Genomic DNA, 14,862 nt, shown 5'->3' on the forward strand with positions numbered 1-14,862 from the left:
GGCCCTGTACTTTTTAATTTGTATATGCTCCCTCTCGGCGGTGTCATCAGGAGGCATGGAGTGAACTTCCACAGTTACGCTGATGACACTCAGCTGTACATCTCCGTGTCTCCTGATGACACCAGACCAATGGATGCCCTTTTTAACTGTATCTTAGATATACGATCTTGGATGGCAGAAAACTTTTTACAGCTTAACCAGGACAAAACTGAAGTTTTAATCGTCGGTCCCAAGGCTCAGAGAGAGAAACTCTTGTCTAAATTAGAGGCATTTTCACTATGTCCTTCGCTACAAGTGAAAAACCTGGGTGTTATTTTTCACTCTGAGCTTGGTTTTATCCCACATATTAAACATGTGACCAAAATTGGATTTTATCATCTAAAAAATATAGCCAGAGTCCGCCCTATTCTCTCTCGGGCCAACACAGAGATGCTGATGCATGCTTTTATTACCAGTCGCATTGATTACTGTAATGCCCTGCTCTCTGGTCTTCCTAAGAAGAATATTTCAACTTTACAACTTTTGCAAAACTCGGCAGCTCGTGTGCTGACGAAGACCAGAGGGCAGGCCCACATTACACCGGTTTTAGAATCGCTGCACTGGCTCCCCATGTGTTTCAGGATCGATTTTAAAGTTCTTTTATTGGTTTTTAAATGTCTTAATGGTCTTGGGCCTTCTTATCTCTCAGATCTGCTTTTACCATACGAACCCTCGCGGACCCTGAGGTCCTCTGGTGCTGGCCTTTTAATTGTCCCTAAAGTCAGGACACATACTCACGGAGAGGCAGCTTTTCAGTGGTATGGTCCTCGTCTGTGGAACAGCCTGCCGGAGGAGCTCAGGGCCGCAGAGAACGTACATGTTTTTAAGAACAGGCTCAAGACCCACCTTTTTAATTTAGCTTTTACTTAGCGTTTATTTATTTTATGCTTATTTATTCTATCCTGTTATTCTATTATTAATTTAGACTTTACCTAATATTTATTGATTTTATTCTTATTCATTTTTTAATCTTCTTACTCTATTTATATTTATATTGTATCCTGTTCTTATTTACTTTATCGTTTTACCCTGTATATATCCTATTGTGTCATATCTCCAGTGTTTCCTCAGAGGGCGCTCTCTGCACCGGGGCTGTGATCGACTGGCTGCTGGGTCTCTGAGGGTCCTCTTAGCCTGGCTGGGGGGCTCCTTGGCCTCCCTCCTGCTGTGTGCCCAGCCTGGAGGCTGCGGTCTGTGACCGGCTCCCGGTGCAGACGGCTCCCTGTTATAGTGTTTCCTCACTTGGCTCATGCGAGCCCAGCCCAATTTTTACTCTTTAAGTGTGCGTGTGTGTGTGTGTGTGTGTGTGTGTGTGGGGGGGGGGGGGGGGGGGGGGTGTATGTGTGTATTCACATCATTTATGTTAATGAGAGTGTGGGGAGTGAGTTGGAGGGTGGGGTGGGCTGCTTTTAACTATGTAAAGCACTTTGTGCTACATTTTTTGATTGATTGATTGATTGATTGATTGATAATTGAAATGGATGATGTGTAGTCCTCTGACACATCTTCTATTTCAGTTTCACATTCTGAAAATTCAAGAAACTTCAAGAAGCCCAGTCACTTTCTCTCCAAGCTCCTCAGACTACCATGTCCTGGATGCCTGAGAACCTACTTGAACATAGTTCAGATTCTTCATCACTTTTCTTCACTTCATAGCCTTCTTCCACTTCTGCAGGTGGCTGATGTGCTTTTTCAGAGAAAGGGTAGCATGTGCTCTAAATATTGACAAATATTTTCTATATCTTCTAACCCTGGATCTTCCTGAACATTGATTCTCCCTCCTCATTATACTAGAGGACAATATGTGCTTTGTCCTACTGGTCATTGCTTTGCACAACATGGTAAAAAAAAGTATGCTCATCAAAGTATGCAAATCTCCAGTGCAATGGAGGCTTTTGAGGATACTTTCTGTGTATGTATTATTGTAGAGTCTACCTTACAATACGAAACACTTTGATGCGGCTGTTGTTGTGATTTGGCGCTGTATAAATAAAATTTCATTGAATATAGAGCACCTGCCTCCTCATTGTGCTGCCTGTTGTGGTTGTTATGACCAGTGCTTGACCCCACACATCAGTGATCCAAGATCAAAGATGTTTGAAAGCAGTATGGTGTGAAAATACGGCTCTTTGCAACACTTTGTACTTTGGGGTCATTTTTGTCCTACGAGGACCACCAATGTTATAAAATTCAATAAAAACCACATAAATAAATCAAATTACTTAAAACTTATTCCAATCATTCATAGTATAGTAATGAATAACTTCTGTTATTTTCAGACCATTTGATGAATAAAAAACACATTTTTGATAGCAAAAGATTTCTTTAGAGGACAAAAATGACCCGTGGACATCACAAGGGGTAGTTAAACCTTTACTCAAAAAGCATCTCTAGACCCAGCAGTCTTAGCTAATTATAGGCCAATCTCCAACCTTCCTTTCATATCAAACATCCTTGAAAGAGTAGTTGTCAAACAGCTAGCAGATCATCTGCAGAGGAATGGTTTATTTGAAGAGTTTCAGTCAGGTTTCAGAGCTCATCACAGCACAGAAACAGCTTTAGTGAAGATTACAAATGATCTTCTTATGGCCTCTGACAGTGGACTCGTCTCTGTGCTTGTCCTGCTAGACCTCAGTGCAGCGTTCGATACTGTCGACCATAATATCCTATTAGAGCGATTAGAACATGCTGTAGGTATTACAGGTAATGTCCACAAGGCTGCAGGTCCTGATGGCATCCTCGGGCGTGTTCTCAGAGCGTGTTCTGGGGAGCTTGCAGGAGTGCTGACAGACATATTCAACCTGTCCTTGGCCCACGCTGTGGTACCGGCCTGCTTCAAATCCACCTCCATTGTCCCGATACCCAAAAACTCCAACCCATCTAGCCTCAATGACTACCTCCCAGTAGCACTCACCCCCATCATCACTAAGTGCTTAGAGCAGCTGGCCCTAGCACACTACAAATCCTGTCTCCCCCCACCCTGGACCCCCACCAATTCGCATACCGCCAGAACAGGAGCACAGAGGATGCAGTCTCCATCGCACTGCACTCTGTCCTCTCACACCTGGACAACAACAACACCTACGCCAGAATGCTGTTTATAGGGCTTTGGAGTTGACGTCACGCCGCAATGCATTGTGGGAGCGCAGCTCCATTTTCGGGGTCTACGAATCAAAACAAACACACTGTGTTGGAACGACGATGACAAGAAACATGCTTAAAAGCAGCTCAAAAGAAAACGGACGGTATAGAGACCGATTGCGTCCAGAGGCGAAGCAGCGGTACTTGAAAAAAAATAGAGTGCATCGCAAATCTGGACCCATTTGAAATACGGCAGTGGAGTAAAGACCCAGACGACTTACCGCCACTGTCCTACCCCGATATCTTCACGTATCTTGTTTGTGGAGTAAGCGCTTACACAGCGAACCAGTTTCGTAATTACAAGTCACTGGAGGCGCACATCCAATTTACAAATGGCTGGGTGCAAGATTTGGCTATTTTCAAGCCGCCAAACTCTGAGTACGTCATCAAAGTAAGTCAGCTGGAGTGCATCGAGTGAAATAGCCATTTTCCACCCCCCACCATAATTAATGTTACACATTTATCATTTAACTGCTAAAATATCGTTATCATATTATATGCCCATAATTGTAAAGTACATGCAAATTAACACATTGATAATCGGGTAAATTATTAACGCCAATTTGTGTCCTTCCTGTCTCATTTCATTTATTGTCTTTACATCAACCAATCAAGTCACTCCATTCTATGTTTGATCGCAATTTCTATAAGTTCCGAGACGATGATATTATTCAGCTATAAAGTGTGATGTGAACATATTTAGAACTTACCGGAATGAAAATGTCTTGAGCACACCAGCTGATATCTGGAGACGTAACAGAACATGATATCAGCTCGTCTCACGGCTGCTATCCAGGCTAGACGCCTTCGTTTGGTAATATCCGATACATGAGCTCCTTCATGTTGCTTCCAGGTTGGGAAAGCATAAAAAGACAATCCAAACTTATTCCCGTGCCGGTCGTAAGATCGAACATTGCAGCCGACCACACAGCAAGTACGAACCATGGCTATGATTTCGCTCCTTACTTAGACCCCCAAAATGGCGGATCGGGCCAAAATCCTTTCCACGCCCACCCCCGTGACATCACGCTCCAAAGCCCTATAGACTTCAGTTCAGCATTCAATACAATCCACCCCTCACAACTCATCAGGAAACTGACAGACCTGGGCATCAGTTCCCTCATGTGCAAATGGTTACTGGACTTCCTGACCAACCGCCCCCAACATGTCCGGCTGGATAACCACTGCTCATCTACCATCACAATGAACACCGGTGTACCACAAGGCTGTGTGATGAGCCCTTTCCTCTACTCCCTCTTCACCCACGACTGTGCAGACCTGCTGATGGTTCCAACACCATCATTAAGTTTGCAGATGACACCGCGGTGATTGGCCTCATCAGTGACAACGATGAGGGCGCCTACAGGGAGGAGGTGGATCGTCTGGCTGAGTGGTGCAACACAAACAACCTGCTGCTTAACACCGAGAAGACCAAGGAGCTCATCGTGGACTACAGGAGGAATGCTGACCCACATCCACCCATCCACATTAAGGGGACGGCTGTGGAGCGTGTGAGCAGCTTCAAGTTCCTGGGAGTCCACATCTCCGAGGATCTCACCTGGACGACCAACTGCTCCAAGCTGGTTGGCTCACCAGCGCCTCTTCTTCTTGAGGACTCTGAGGAAGAACCACCTGTCCTCAGACATCCTGGTGAACTTCTATCGTTGCACCATCGAGAGCATCCTGACCAACTGTATAACAGTCTGGTACGGGAACTGCTCTGCCTCGGACCGGAAGGCGTTGCAGAAGGTCGTGAAAACTGCCCAGCGCATCGCCAGAGCACCACTTCCTGCCTTAAAGGACATCTACAGGAAGCGGTGTCTGAAAAGGGCTGGGAAAATCATCAAAGACCCCAGTCACCCATCACATGGACTCTTCACCCTCCTGCCCTCTGGGAGGCGCTACAGGAGCCTCCGGACTAAGACCACCAGGTACCAGAACAGCTTCTTCCCCACAGCTGTCAGACTCCTGAACTCTGCCTCCTGACATCTGACCCACGTTAAACTCATGGACTGGACATATACACACACCCACAACCACCTACACACACAATGGACAACTGTACCGTCAAACACACAATAATAACATGGACTGAACCACCACTCACAACCACTAGCACTTTACATACCTCTGTAGAAATTATCCACATATCTCACTTATTTTAACTGCACTACTGTATAGCTCTGTGTAAATAATCATTCTGTACAATATGATAATTTTAATTCTACAACTGTTTACAACTTGCATAGTTCCCATTTCTGTATAGCTGTATATCTCAGATTTCTGTATAGTTTTTCATATTTATATCCTGTTCATAGCCTGTACATAGCTTGTACTCACTACAGCCTGTACATATAGTTATAGAATATTCACAACATACTTCATACCGTGTACATTATAACATACCATAATAGACCCATTTCTGTAATATACTCACATATCTATATTATTGCTAATATATATTGTAATATATCTATATCACTAAAGCACTTCTGGATGGATGCACACTGCATTTCGTTGCCCTGTACCTGTGCATGTGCAATGACAACAAAGTTGAATTTTATTCTATTCTATTCTATTCTATTCTATTCTATTCTACTGTGCTGCAGTGGTTTGTATCATATCTATCTAATAGACTCCAGTTTGTGCATGTAAATGGAGAGTCCTCTTCACACACTGAGGTTAATTATGGAGTTCCACAGGGTTCAGTGCTAGGACCAGTTCTGTTTACATTATACATGCTTCCCTTAGGCAGCATCATTAGAAGACATAGCATACATTTACACTGCTATGCAGATGGCACCCAGCTCTATCTGTCCATGATGCCAGATAACACACACCAATGAGTTAAACTGCAGGAATGTCTTAAAGACATAAAGACCTGGATGGCCGCTAACTTTCTGCTTCTTAATTCAGATCAAACTGAGGTTATTGTACTCGGCCCTGAATATCTTAGAAATATGGTATCTAACCAGATTCTTACTCTGGATGGCATTACCTTGGCCTCCAGTAATGCTGTGAGGAACCTTGGAGTCATTTTTGACCAGGACATGTCCTTCACCGCACATATTGAACAAATATGTTTCATTGAATTGGTAATTGATCAGACTATGGATCAGTGACTCATTCCTGCAGTTCCTCTATTCAATTCAATTTTATTTACACAGCACCAAACCACAACAACAGTCGCCTCAAGGTGCTTTATATTGTAAGGTAGACCCTACAATAATGGATACAGAGAAAAACCCAACAATCATATGACCCCCTATGAGCAGCACTTTGGCAACAGTAGGAAGGAAAAACTCCCTTTTAACAGGAAGAAACCTCCGGAAGAACCGGCTCAGGGAGGGGCGGGGCCATCTGCTGCGACCGGTTCGCGACTCAGAATCGAGCGCAAAAAAAGACGTAAACACAGCGCCGACCCGACGCATCAGGATCAGTGAGCTGTCGGCTTTTCAGCCCCGATGCCGTGTGAGGGCCGTTGGGTGAGAAAGCCGAGGAAGAGAAAGCTGATTCGGATGTGTCGGGTCCGCGTTTACGTCTTTGTGTGGCATCTGTTTACGTGCTCTCATTTGCTGTTTGTTGAAATAGTTTTGTGAGCTTTAACCTGAGATTCTGTCATTTCTGGCAAAATCCATTTATATTTAAAAGTTGATTCAGGATGTGAATATGAATCGATATCGCTTTATTCAAGCTACTCACCTCTGTCTGTCTGCCCGCCCTGGACTTTCAAACATATACACGGATTACATGAATATCTGGACCACGACCAATCAGAGAGGTCCCGCCCCTGACTATCTTTGATTGGTTTAGACCATGATAGGGGCACAATGTGTGTCTGCTGTTGACCACACGGAGACTTTCAGAGTTGCGGAGTATTTTTTATTTAATTTTTTTGTTACTCGAACAGTTGGTCGCACCAGTATTGCTCTCGTTTTCTTGTTTTCTTTTTTCTTTCTCAACAGGTAATCCAGGTGATTGATAGATGTATTTTTTGTCTGCTTATTTAGTTGGTTTTTGTTTTTTGCCCTTTATCCCCGTCCCTCTTCTCCGCTGTTTTTTCCCCCTCTTCCTTTCTCCCTTTTCTTTTCCTCATTCAAGTCTGTCCCGTATTTAGCAAGTGAAAATAAAAAATAAAATAAACAATAAAAGGTGAATCAAATAGACCATTACGGCAAGGCTGGGATGGTCCATTTGGTAAAGTAAATCCGTTGGGCATCTTTCCTCGCCTTTAGACAATAATTCTGATGGCAAAAGAGCCAAACGGGACAGGCAAAAAAAAAAAAAAAGAGAAGAGAAGAGAACCTTCACAGCCCCAAATTGTAGTATTTATAAAAACAACAACAACCAAGTTTTACTTTTGTGTTCTGCAGCCGAGTTGGCTTCTACATCAGCACCTTCAAGAGTGTAACGAATCTTGAAGCAAAGTTTCATCGTGAGATCTCACTGGTGAGTTTTTCATTTCCTAAACCAACAGGGTTGCTTTTCTTTTTTTCTTCGAAATCATTTGAACTGAAAAATGTCTCTTTTAAACCATCCAGGTGTGCAGAGAACTGTACGAAGTGATGACCAAACTGGGAGAGCAGCACTCTGACAAGATATTCACCATCCAAGGGGCTCCGAGGTCAGTACAAGCTTTTTCCATAACTGAGGAAAACGAAGGTAGATCAGCGTTTGGTTTCAGTGTCTTAAACTGATTGTACAATGTGATGGCAGCAATGGGTTTAGAAAAAATCAATTTTATTATTCTGTTTTTAGTTATTCTTTCAACATAAACCAATCAAACTAGAGTTTGGGTGGCTGGGATTTAAAGATAATAGTCCAGTTTCCTTCCACAGTTCAAACACATGCATTTTAACTGGTCATCTAAGGAGCTTGGAAAGAAAAGCATCTGGACTACGATAACCTGGATGACTGAGAACCTTCACAGATTTATTAACTGGTCATTGTAAAGTACCCATAGAGTTTTAATCCACTCATCATGGACATGGATGTCATGGTAATTTGGGGCTTTTAATGATTTCTTTGAACTGTTCTTTTTCCAGAAAGTTCTTCAGAATTTATTTAGGATTAAGACAGTGTTTCCCAAACCTTTTTTGCTACGCCCCCCTTTGTTTTACAAGAAAAATGTTCGCACACGCACGCACAAACACATCCTCCAACCTCACACACCCTTATTTTGCTCCATCGTGGTTTATTTCACACTTCAAACATTTAGTAAACAATTAAACAAATACAAGTAACCTGCAATAAATTACAGGTATTAAGGAAATAAACTACTAACTCTTTTACGCTGTGTCCGCACCTACACGGGTATTTTTGAACACGCAGCTGTTTCGTCCACATAAACGGCGTTTCGAATCACAGAAAACTGAAATTTTTTTAAACTCCTTTTTTGCGTTTACGTGTGGACGAGGAATACAGAGTTCGTCACGCAACGTCAAAGGTATGTGCCTTTTTCCACGTCACGCTGTGGCCACGTTATTGTTTACATGAGATGAATTGCAGAATAGCAGATAGAGACAAAATACTGTTAATCTGACTGTCTGCAGGTTTTACACGCAGTTACTTTCCCTCCATTTACAAAGGCAGAGGCGTCACGGTGTCATTATTTTATGTGTAGTTGTTTTTTCCTGTGTAATAATGTTCAACATTGCTGTCAATACATTTTTCAAAAAAAGGCTCTCTGTGAAAAATGGGTTCAAAAACATAAACAGCTGTGGAATCCTGTTTGCCTGTGATTTGAACTGGGGGAACAAATCGTGTCAGGATCAGCCTGATGTTATTTGTATCCCGCTGTAACTTTACTGTATAAAGAGCAAACATCTCCAACATGTCAGGAGTAGTTAGTCATTACAACAAGTGTTTGTGAACTAAAAATCAAGAATGTGGGATCCTGTTTGTCCGTGATTTGGAGAGCTCAGCGCTGCTCCCGACGAACGGAAAATTAATCCTGCAGGACACTGGTGCAGGTGAAGCCAAAGGGAAGATTTGCTTCACCATATTTTCTAGTCTTTGGCTTAGAATGAAGTTGGTTTGGAAACATATTCAGCGATGCTTCATTTCCTGCTTTGCGTTTGTGGGCGCCCCGTGCTAGCAGTGTCCAAGCGTTCAGGTTTTTTTTTTCCCTTTTCATACCGCGACCCGCTGTAATGGCGCTGCGCCCCCCCCTAGGGGGCGGGCCCCACACTTTGGGAAGGATGGAATGGCTTCTGACACTTCTTACTTGCATAAGTCCTTTCTTTGTGGCTCAGACAGCAAAAATATATATATATATTTTTTCCCCAGGAATTTTGCTCTGTCCTCAGGAGAAGACGTGTCTTCTGAATATAAACTAGCAATATAAAACTAGAAAGTTTCAGAAGAAATTTTAAGTGTGCCTATGCTGCTGCCAATGAGTGTTGTTTGCCATTGCCGGCTACAGGGAGCAAAACTCAGCAGAGCAGCCCTTCTCCACCATGAACTACGGTAAAAACAAACACTGCTCGCGCCTTACAGATGACAGCTTACAGTCTTGCGTAAAGATGAAGTGACTTCGTACAGCCCCGATTTGCAGACGCTGTGCGCAGAAGTTCAGGAGCAAAAGTCCCATTGTACCACGGCAGACATGATGATGTTTGCATGAACACGCTTTCTTAAAGCCTTTGAATGAAAACAAAAGGCTTTAAGTCAGCTTACATCACTGTCATACATATTCCTGTTGGTATATGTATGATTTCTATACATTTTACGTCAGATAAAAACGTTGTTCGTAAGATTCAGATAATTATTAAATAAAAGCCAGATATTTTAAATGAGAATAAGAAAGAAAAGTATTTCTTTGTGTCCCCCTTTCCCTGTTAATGCCCTGCCTGGCCCCCTGGCAAAACTTTGCTAGATTCGCCCCTGCACAGTTACCAGCTGTCAGCTGCTTAGAAAAGGATCCTGGTGTTATTTGTCTCTCAGAAACAGCTCATAACTTCCCTTCAACTCATTCATGTCACCTAAAAGGTAAACCTGTTTCTCCATCACCTGTTCAGCTCTGATGATTCAGTAAGGACATCTCCTGGTTTCATCTTCATGTTTCCCTCTCACCAGATATACAAACCAATATCATGACCAGCAGGTTTTATAGCTGTGGCTCCAGCAAACATCAGCTGATACTAGAAATTAATATAAAAAAAATTCTAACAACAGCCGATCAAACTTAAACGTGCTGCTGTTGTTTAGCGCGACACCCGCCGATTTCCCCATTCTGGCGCAAAGTGGGCTAGATGTAAAGGTGATGACTGAAATTAGTCAATTAGTCTGTATCTGCTCAGTTTGAATCCAACAATAAGATGCTGTGCCCCAAAAGCTAAAAATAGTCTCTATCTCTTACTCACACACACACACACACACACACACACACACACACACGGTGTCATAGTCTATTAATTGGTAGCTTAAAAAAGAAGCTGAGGTCCATATTAGAAAAGCTGCTAAAATCATAAAACTTTACAGAATTGTAATAAATTAGCAATATAAATTGCTGGTCTGTGGTAGTGTATTAATTCGTAATGGAAAACAATAAGGTTGAACCAGGTGGAATCAAACCCACAATGTTTGGTCTGCAGACCCGTGTCATTACCAATTGCGCCACTGACAAGAGCAAGGGGTGCCTGGAAACCAGAGTGATGAGCAGTCAGAATTAGATCGCACTGAGAGGCGAAAAACGCCGTTTTTTTTGGTGTTACAAAACGTCGTGTAACTCAAAAAGTAGTTGGGATAGAAGAATAACTCTTGTACTGGGTCTTGGCATAGGCACACTTATGCACACTAACCCTAACCCTAATAAGAAGAATAAATCTGACAAATAGTAATAAGTATAAATCTGACGAATAGTAATAAGTGTGCCACTCGGCATAGGCACACTTAATAATGAAATTATCAATGTACTAAACATGGTGCATTCAGACTCAATGTCCCCAGCCACCCTTAGAATGCTTGTCCAAGCTCTACAACAGGTGGGAGTTGAAGCTCTGACGTACCAGGGCATCTCCCACTGCTACTGCACCATCACTGAATGTTTAGGTGAAGCCGGTCTGTCCAGCGTACTCCCCCACCACCTGATCCAACTCGCCACCAGGTGGTGATCCGCTTCTCTCTTCACCCGAGTTCCCAGAACATATGGCTGCATAGCTGATGATATGATTACAAAACTGATCATCGAACTGTGACCTAGGGTGTCCTAGTGCCACCTGCACTTACGGGCATCCTTATGTTCGAATGTGGTGTTCACTTTGGACAAACTGTAGTTTGCACAGAAGTCCAGTGTGGGCAGTTGCAAGTTGAGTTTAAAGGTGTTGATTATGGAGCAGGGGCTTCTTTCTTGGATGGCACCCTCTTAGTTCCTGAGATGTTTCCAGTTCATGGCAAGCTTGAGCCTTGGTGGTTCCTGGGTATTCTTGAACCAACCAATTTCCTCTGAACCTGAGGGGGACAGTTTGGGTCTTCCAGACCTAACAAAGTGTTGACTGATCCAAATAACTTCTACTTAGTAATGTAAAGTTAAAATACCTTACCTTTTAATGTTAAAAGACATTCAGCACCACTTATTAAAAATGTAAGCGGGTGTATGTATACTTTTTTCCTATGTGGATTGTAGAGAATAAAATTTCTGGTTCTTTTTTTTTTTTAGGTTACATCCTGGAAAAAGAACAGTTCAGAGAAATGATGAATAGCACAAAATTACCCTAACATTCATGGCCATGATTAGTGGATGAAAACTTCTGACTGCAGCTGTTGTCGTGTTCAAATTTTTCAGAAGGGATTCAGGAGAAATTTCTGTCGGTTAAAAAGATTTAATTTGCTTCAGCAGTTGAAATTACAAGTTGAAGCATTGAACCTCTGTGTGAACCACTGGTCTGCTACTCAGAAAGGATGACTGTCACAAATCACTGAGGACTCACACGCAGGACGCTCCAACTTGAGAAGGACACAGTGGAATTTTTTACACGTTCCACCAAGTGTATGTACAGACAGCGTAGGGAATAGTGCCATATACAAAGGTGACAGGGGTGTGGGCTCCAGGGAATCCAAGGTGGGGAGGATGGGGGGAAAACACTCGCTCCTCTTCGATCACTCACTGCTCGCCACCGGCCACTCTACAATCACTCGCTACAAGGAATCCTCTCAGGGAACACAGGGACGGGTCCGGGAATTTATATACAGAACATACACGTTAGCACAAAGGCACAGAAGTAACAAAGGCTTTATACTTTGAGAGCCCGGCTACACTGACGCGAGTCACACAATGATCCAGCGATGAATAGCCGCCATCCCTCGGCTTAAATGCTAACAGCGTAAGGGTTCAGCTGTTTCCTCTTCACGGGTGCGTAGCCGAGGGCATGAACCCACATTGAGTTCCGCCCCGGCGAGAGAGAGACAACAGTGCTACTGATCAGCTACCTGCTGATCCAAAGGGCCCTGACAATAATGGTGAAACGGGCTGTCCAGCTTATATACTGTGACAATAACAAAAGATTATTATGGCCATCTTCTCCCAACACAAATGCGGCAGTGTGCTCCTCCCATCCATTCACTTCCGACCTCCCATCTGCTCTGATTCCTGGAAGACACAGACACATAAATACACCCTACGTATCCTTGGCTATCTGCTCTTATTGTTATGCTGATTTCAGTTCAGGACATCTTTTTCGGACTTCCTGACCCAGAGACTATTCTAACCATTATCATGTATGTAAGCATGCTGCAAAAACCCTCTGCACTCTACGTGTGCAAATTTTCAAATCCAGACAACAGCGCTGAATGAAGCTCTCAACCCTCAAACACGCGCCAACACACTTATGAGAACATTTGCATTGTTTATATATTAACATAATAAAATGGCTTCATTTAATTATTTTATAAACAATTTAACAAATTTTCAACACTAAGTTTGAATGTGAGTGTGACAGAAGTCTTTGCTTAGTTTCTGTCCTGTTCATCAGTGATTCAGGACCTCTACGACTCGCGAGAACCCCATCACCACCAGAAGACGAGAGTCCACCTGATAGTCCAGATCTCAGCACCAATCATATGCTCCGTCCCATCTCACCTGGACCGCCTCGACCCAAATCTCCAATGCAGGTAAGTGTCAGGTCCCATGTAGATGTTAGTCACTGGATCTAGTTGTGTATCTGGACAAAATAATAATTTTCATTGTTTGTAAAAATGTAAATGTAGTAATTAGTTTTGCACTTGAATATTTGACCGAAGTTAATTTCATAGGTGCAAGTGTCAAACTCCAGTCCTCGAGGGCTGTGGTCCTAAACTTTTCCATGTGTCCCTGCTGCAGCACACCTGAATAACATTAGCAAGACTTTATAGGACTTGACTGCAAGCTGAGGAGGCAGTTCAGCCCTTTGATTCGTGTAACAGCAGCTCATGAGTGAATGAACATGGTGCAATAAAAGTACTTTTAGAAGTACATTTTTCAAAACCCTTTACTTCACTCTAAGTTACTTGAGTAGGGTTAGGGGTTGCAGTCAAACTTTATAGAGTCTTGCTAATTAGCCACTAACGTTATTCAGGTGTGTTGCACCATGGACAAGCTTCAGGACAGCGGCCCTCAGTGACTGGAGTTTGACAGCCCTGGATTTGGATTGTGTTTTTAAAAACATGAAAATTTTAATAATTTTAAACACCCGACCTCACTCACAGCAGTGATCGATCACATGGCCTCATTACCAAAGCATTCAGGTGTTTCCTTTAAAAACAGAACTCTGTGGCAGTGCTGCTAACCAACTTTTGTCCTCCGCTGTTGACGGCGGAAATCTCTTTGCTGTTCCAACCTCAAAGGCTGCGAATAGGAATTTCTGTCAGTGATCAATAATGTCAAAGTCACAGCTCACCATTGTCTTTAACTGCAAAACTCGACCTGATCAGACTGAACAATAATAACAAGCGATCGATGGGTATGCATGACTGATAGTGGTGTGTTTGTTTGAACTTCACGGTAACTTTCTGGGACTGTTTTTTCTTTGCTGCACACTTTTGTCTGTTGATTTGGTGAGTGAACAAGAGCTGTCTGTCCTGTGTCTGTGCCTCTGTCTGTAGATCACTACAGCAGTGTTATATACAGTCTGCAGATCATATATAACACAGTAGAGCCCGAGAGTAGAACATCACCTAGTTTCTACTGATGTTCATGAGATCTGACCTTTCCTAACATTTAACGTTCTGTACATGTCAGTGTATGTTGGTGTGTCTGTAATGTCATGGCAAGTTTCTACAACACTGGTTGAGTTTGCTAAGGTGCAGTGCAAGAGCTGATATCTTAACCAGGAAATAGTGTAAAAACACCAAAACACGGAGGATCTCAATTGTCAGCCAGCCCATATGAGCTGCTGTTGATACTGAAATGTCATCAGACACCTTAAGACAAAATACAGGAATATCTGAGCATTGGTTCATTGACTCAAATAAAGAAGCTGGCTGTGTAATGTGCAGATTCTTATGTATGATGTACAATAATAATTAAGTTTGTTGGTGTACAAATGATCAAAAACATTTTTACAAAAACGAAATACAACCAAAATTAAAGAAAGGAGATTTATCATTTCTAAAAAACATTTGTTGTCTAATTTTAAAATAGAGCCACGGCAGACTAGAGCACACTCTGACCATACTAACGAATGAAAACAAGTCATCACATCTCAG

General features: G+C 42.7%; 1 protein-coding gene across 11 annotated transcripts in view; it reads left to right on the plus strand.

Annotated features, from left to right (window-relative positions):
- Window positions 1–14,862, plus strand: part of amph (amphiphysin) — a 48,882-nt gene that overhangs the window by 11,068 nt on the left and 22,952 nt on the right. For all 11 annotated transcript variants that reach the window (XM_086271662.1, XM_086271664.1, XM_086271665.1 and 8 more), the window contains 3 exons: window positions 7,554–7,629; window positions 7,722–7,804; window positions 13,152–13,290. In XM_086271662.1, coding sequence (XP_086127788.1) covers window positions 7,554–7,629; window positions 7,722–7,804; window positions 13,152–13,290 — 298 coding nt within the window. The remainder of the gene's footprint in view (window positions 1–7,553; window positions 7,630–7,721; window positions 7,805–13,151; window positions 13,291–14,862) is intronic.

Source organism: Aulonocara sp. 'chitande type north' Nkhata Bay, linkage group LG18 (genome assembly GCF_057382095.1).
Source record: "Aulonocara sp. 'chitande type north' Nkhata Bay isolate Kocher_YH1m ecotype deep benthic linkage group LG18, A_spYH_male_GT1.1, whole genome shotgun sequence".
NCBI lineage: Eukaryota > Metazoa > Chordata > Actinopteri > Cichliformes > Cichlidae > Aulonocara > Aulonocara sp. 'chitande type north' Nkhata Bay.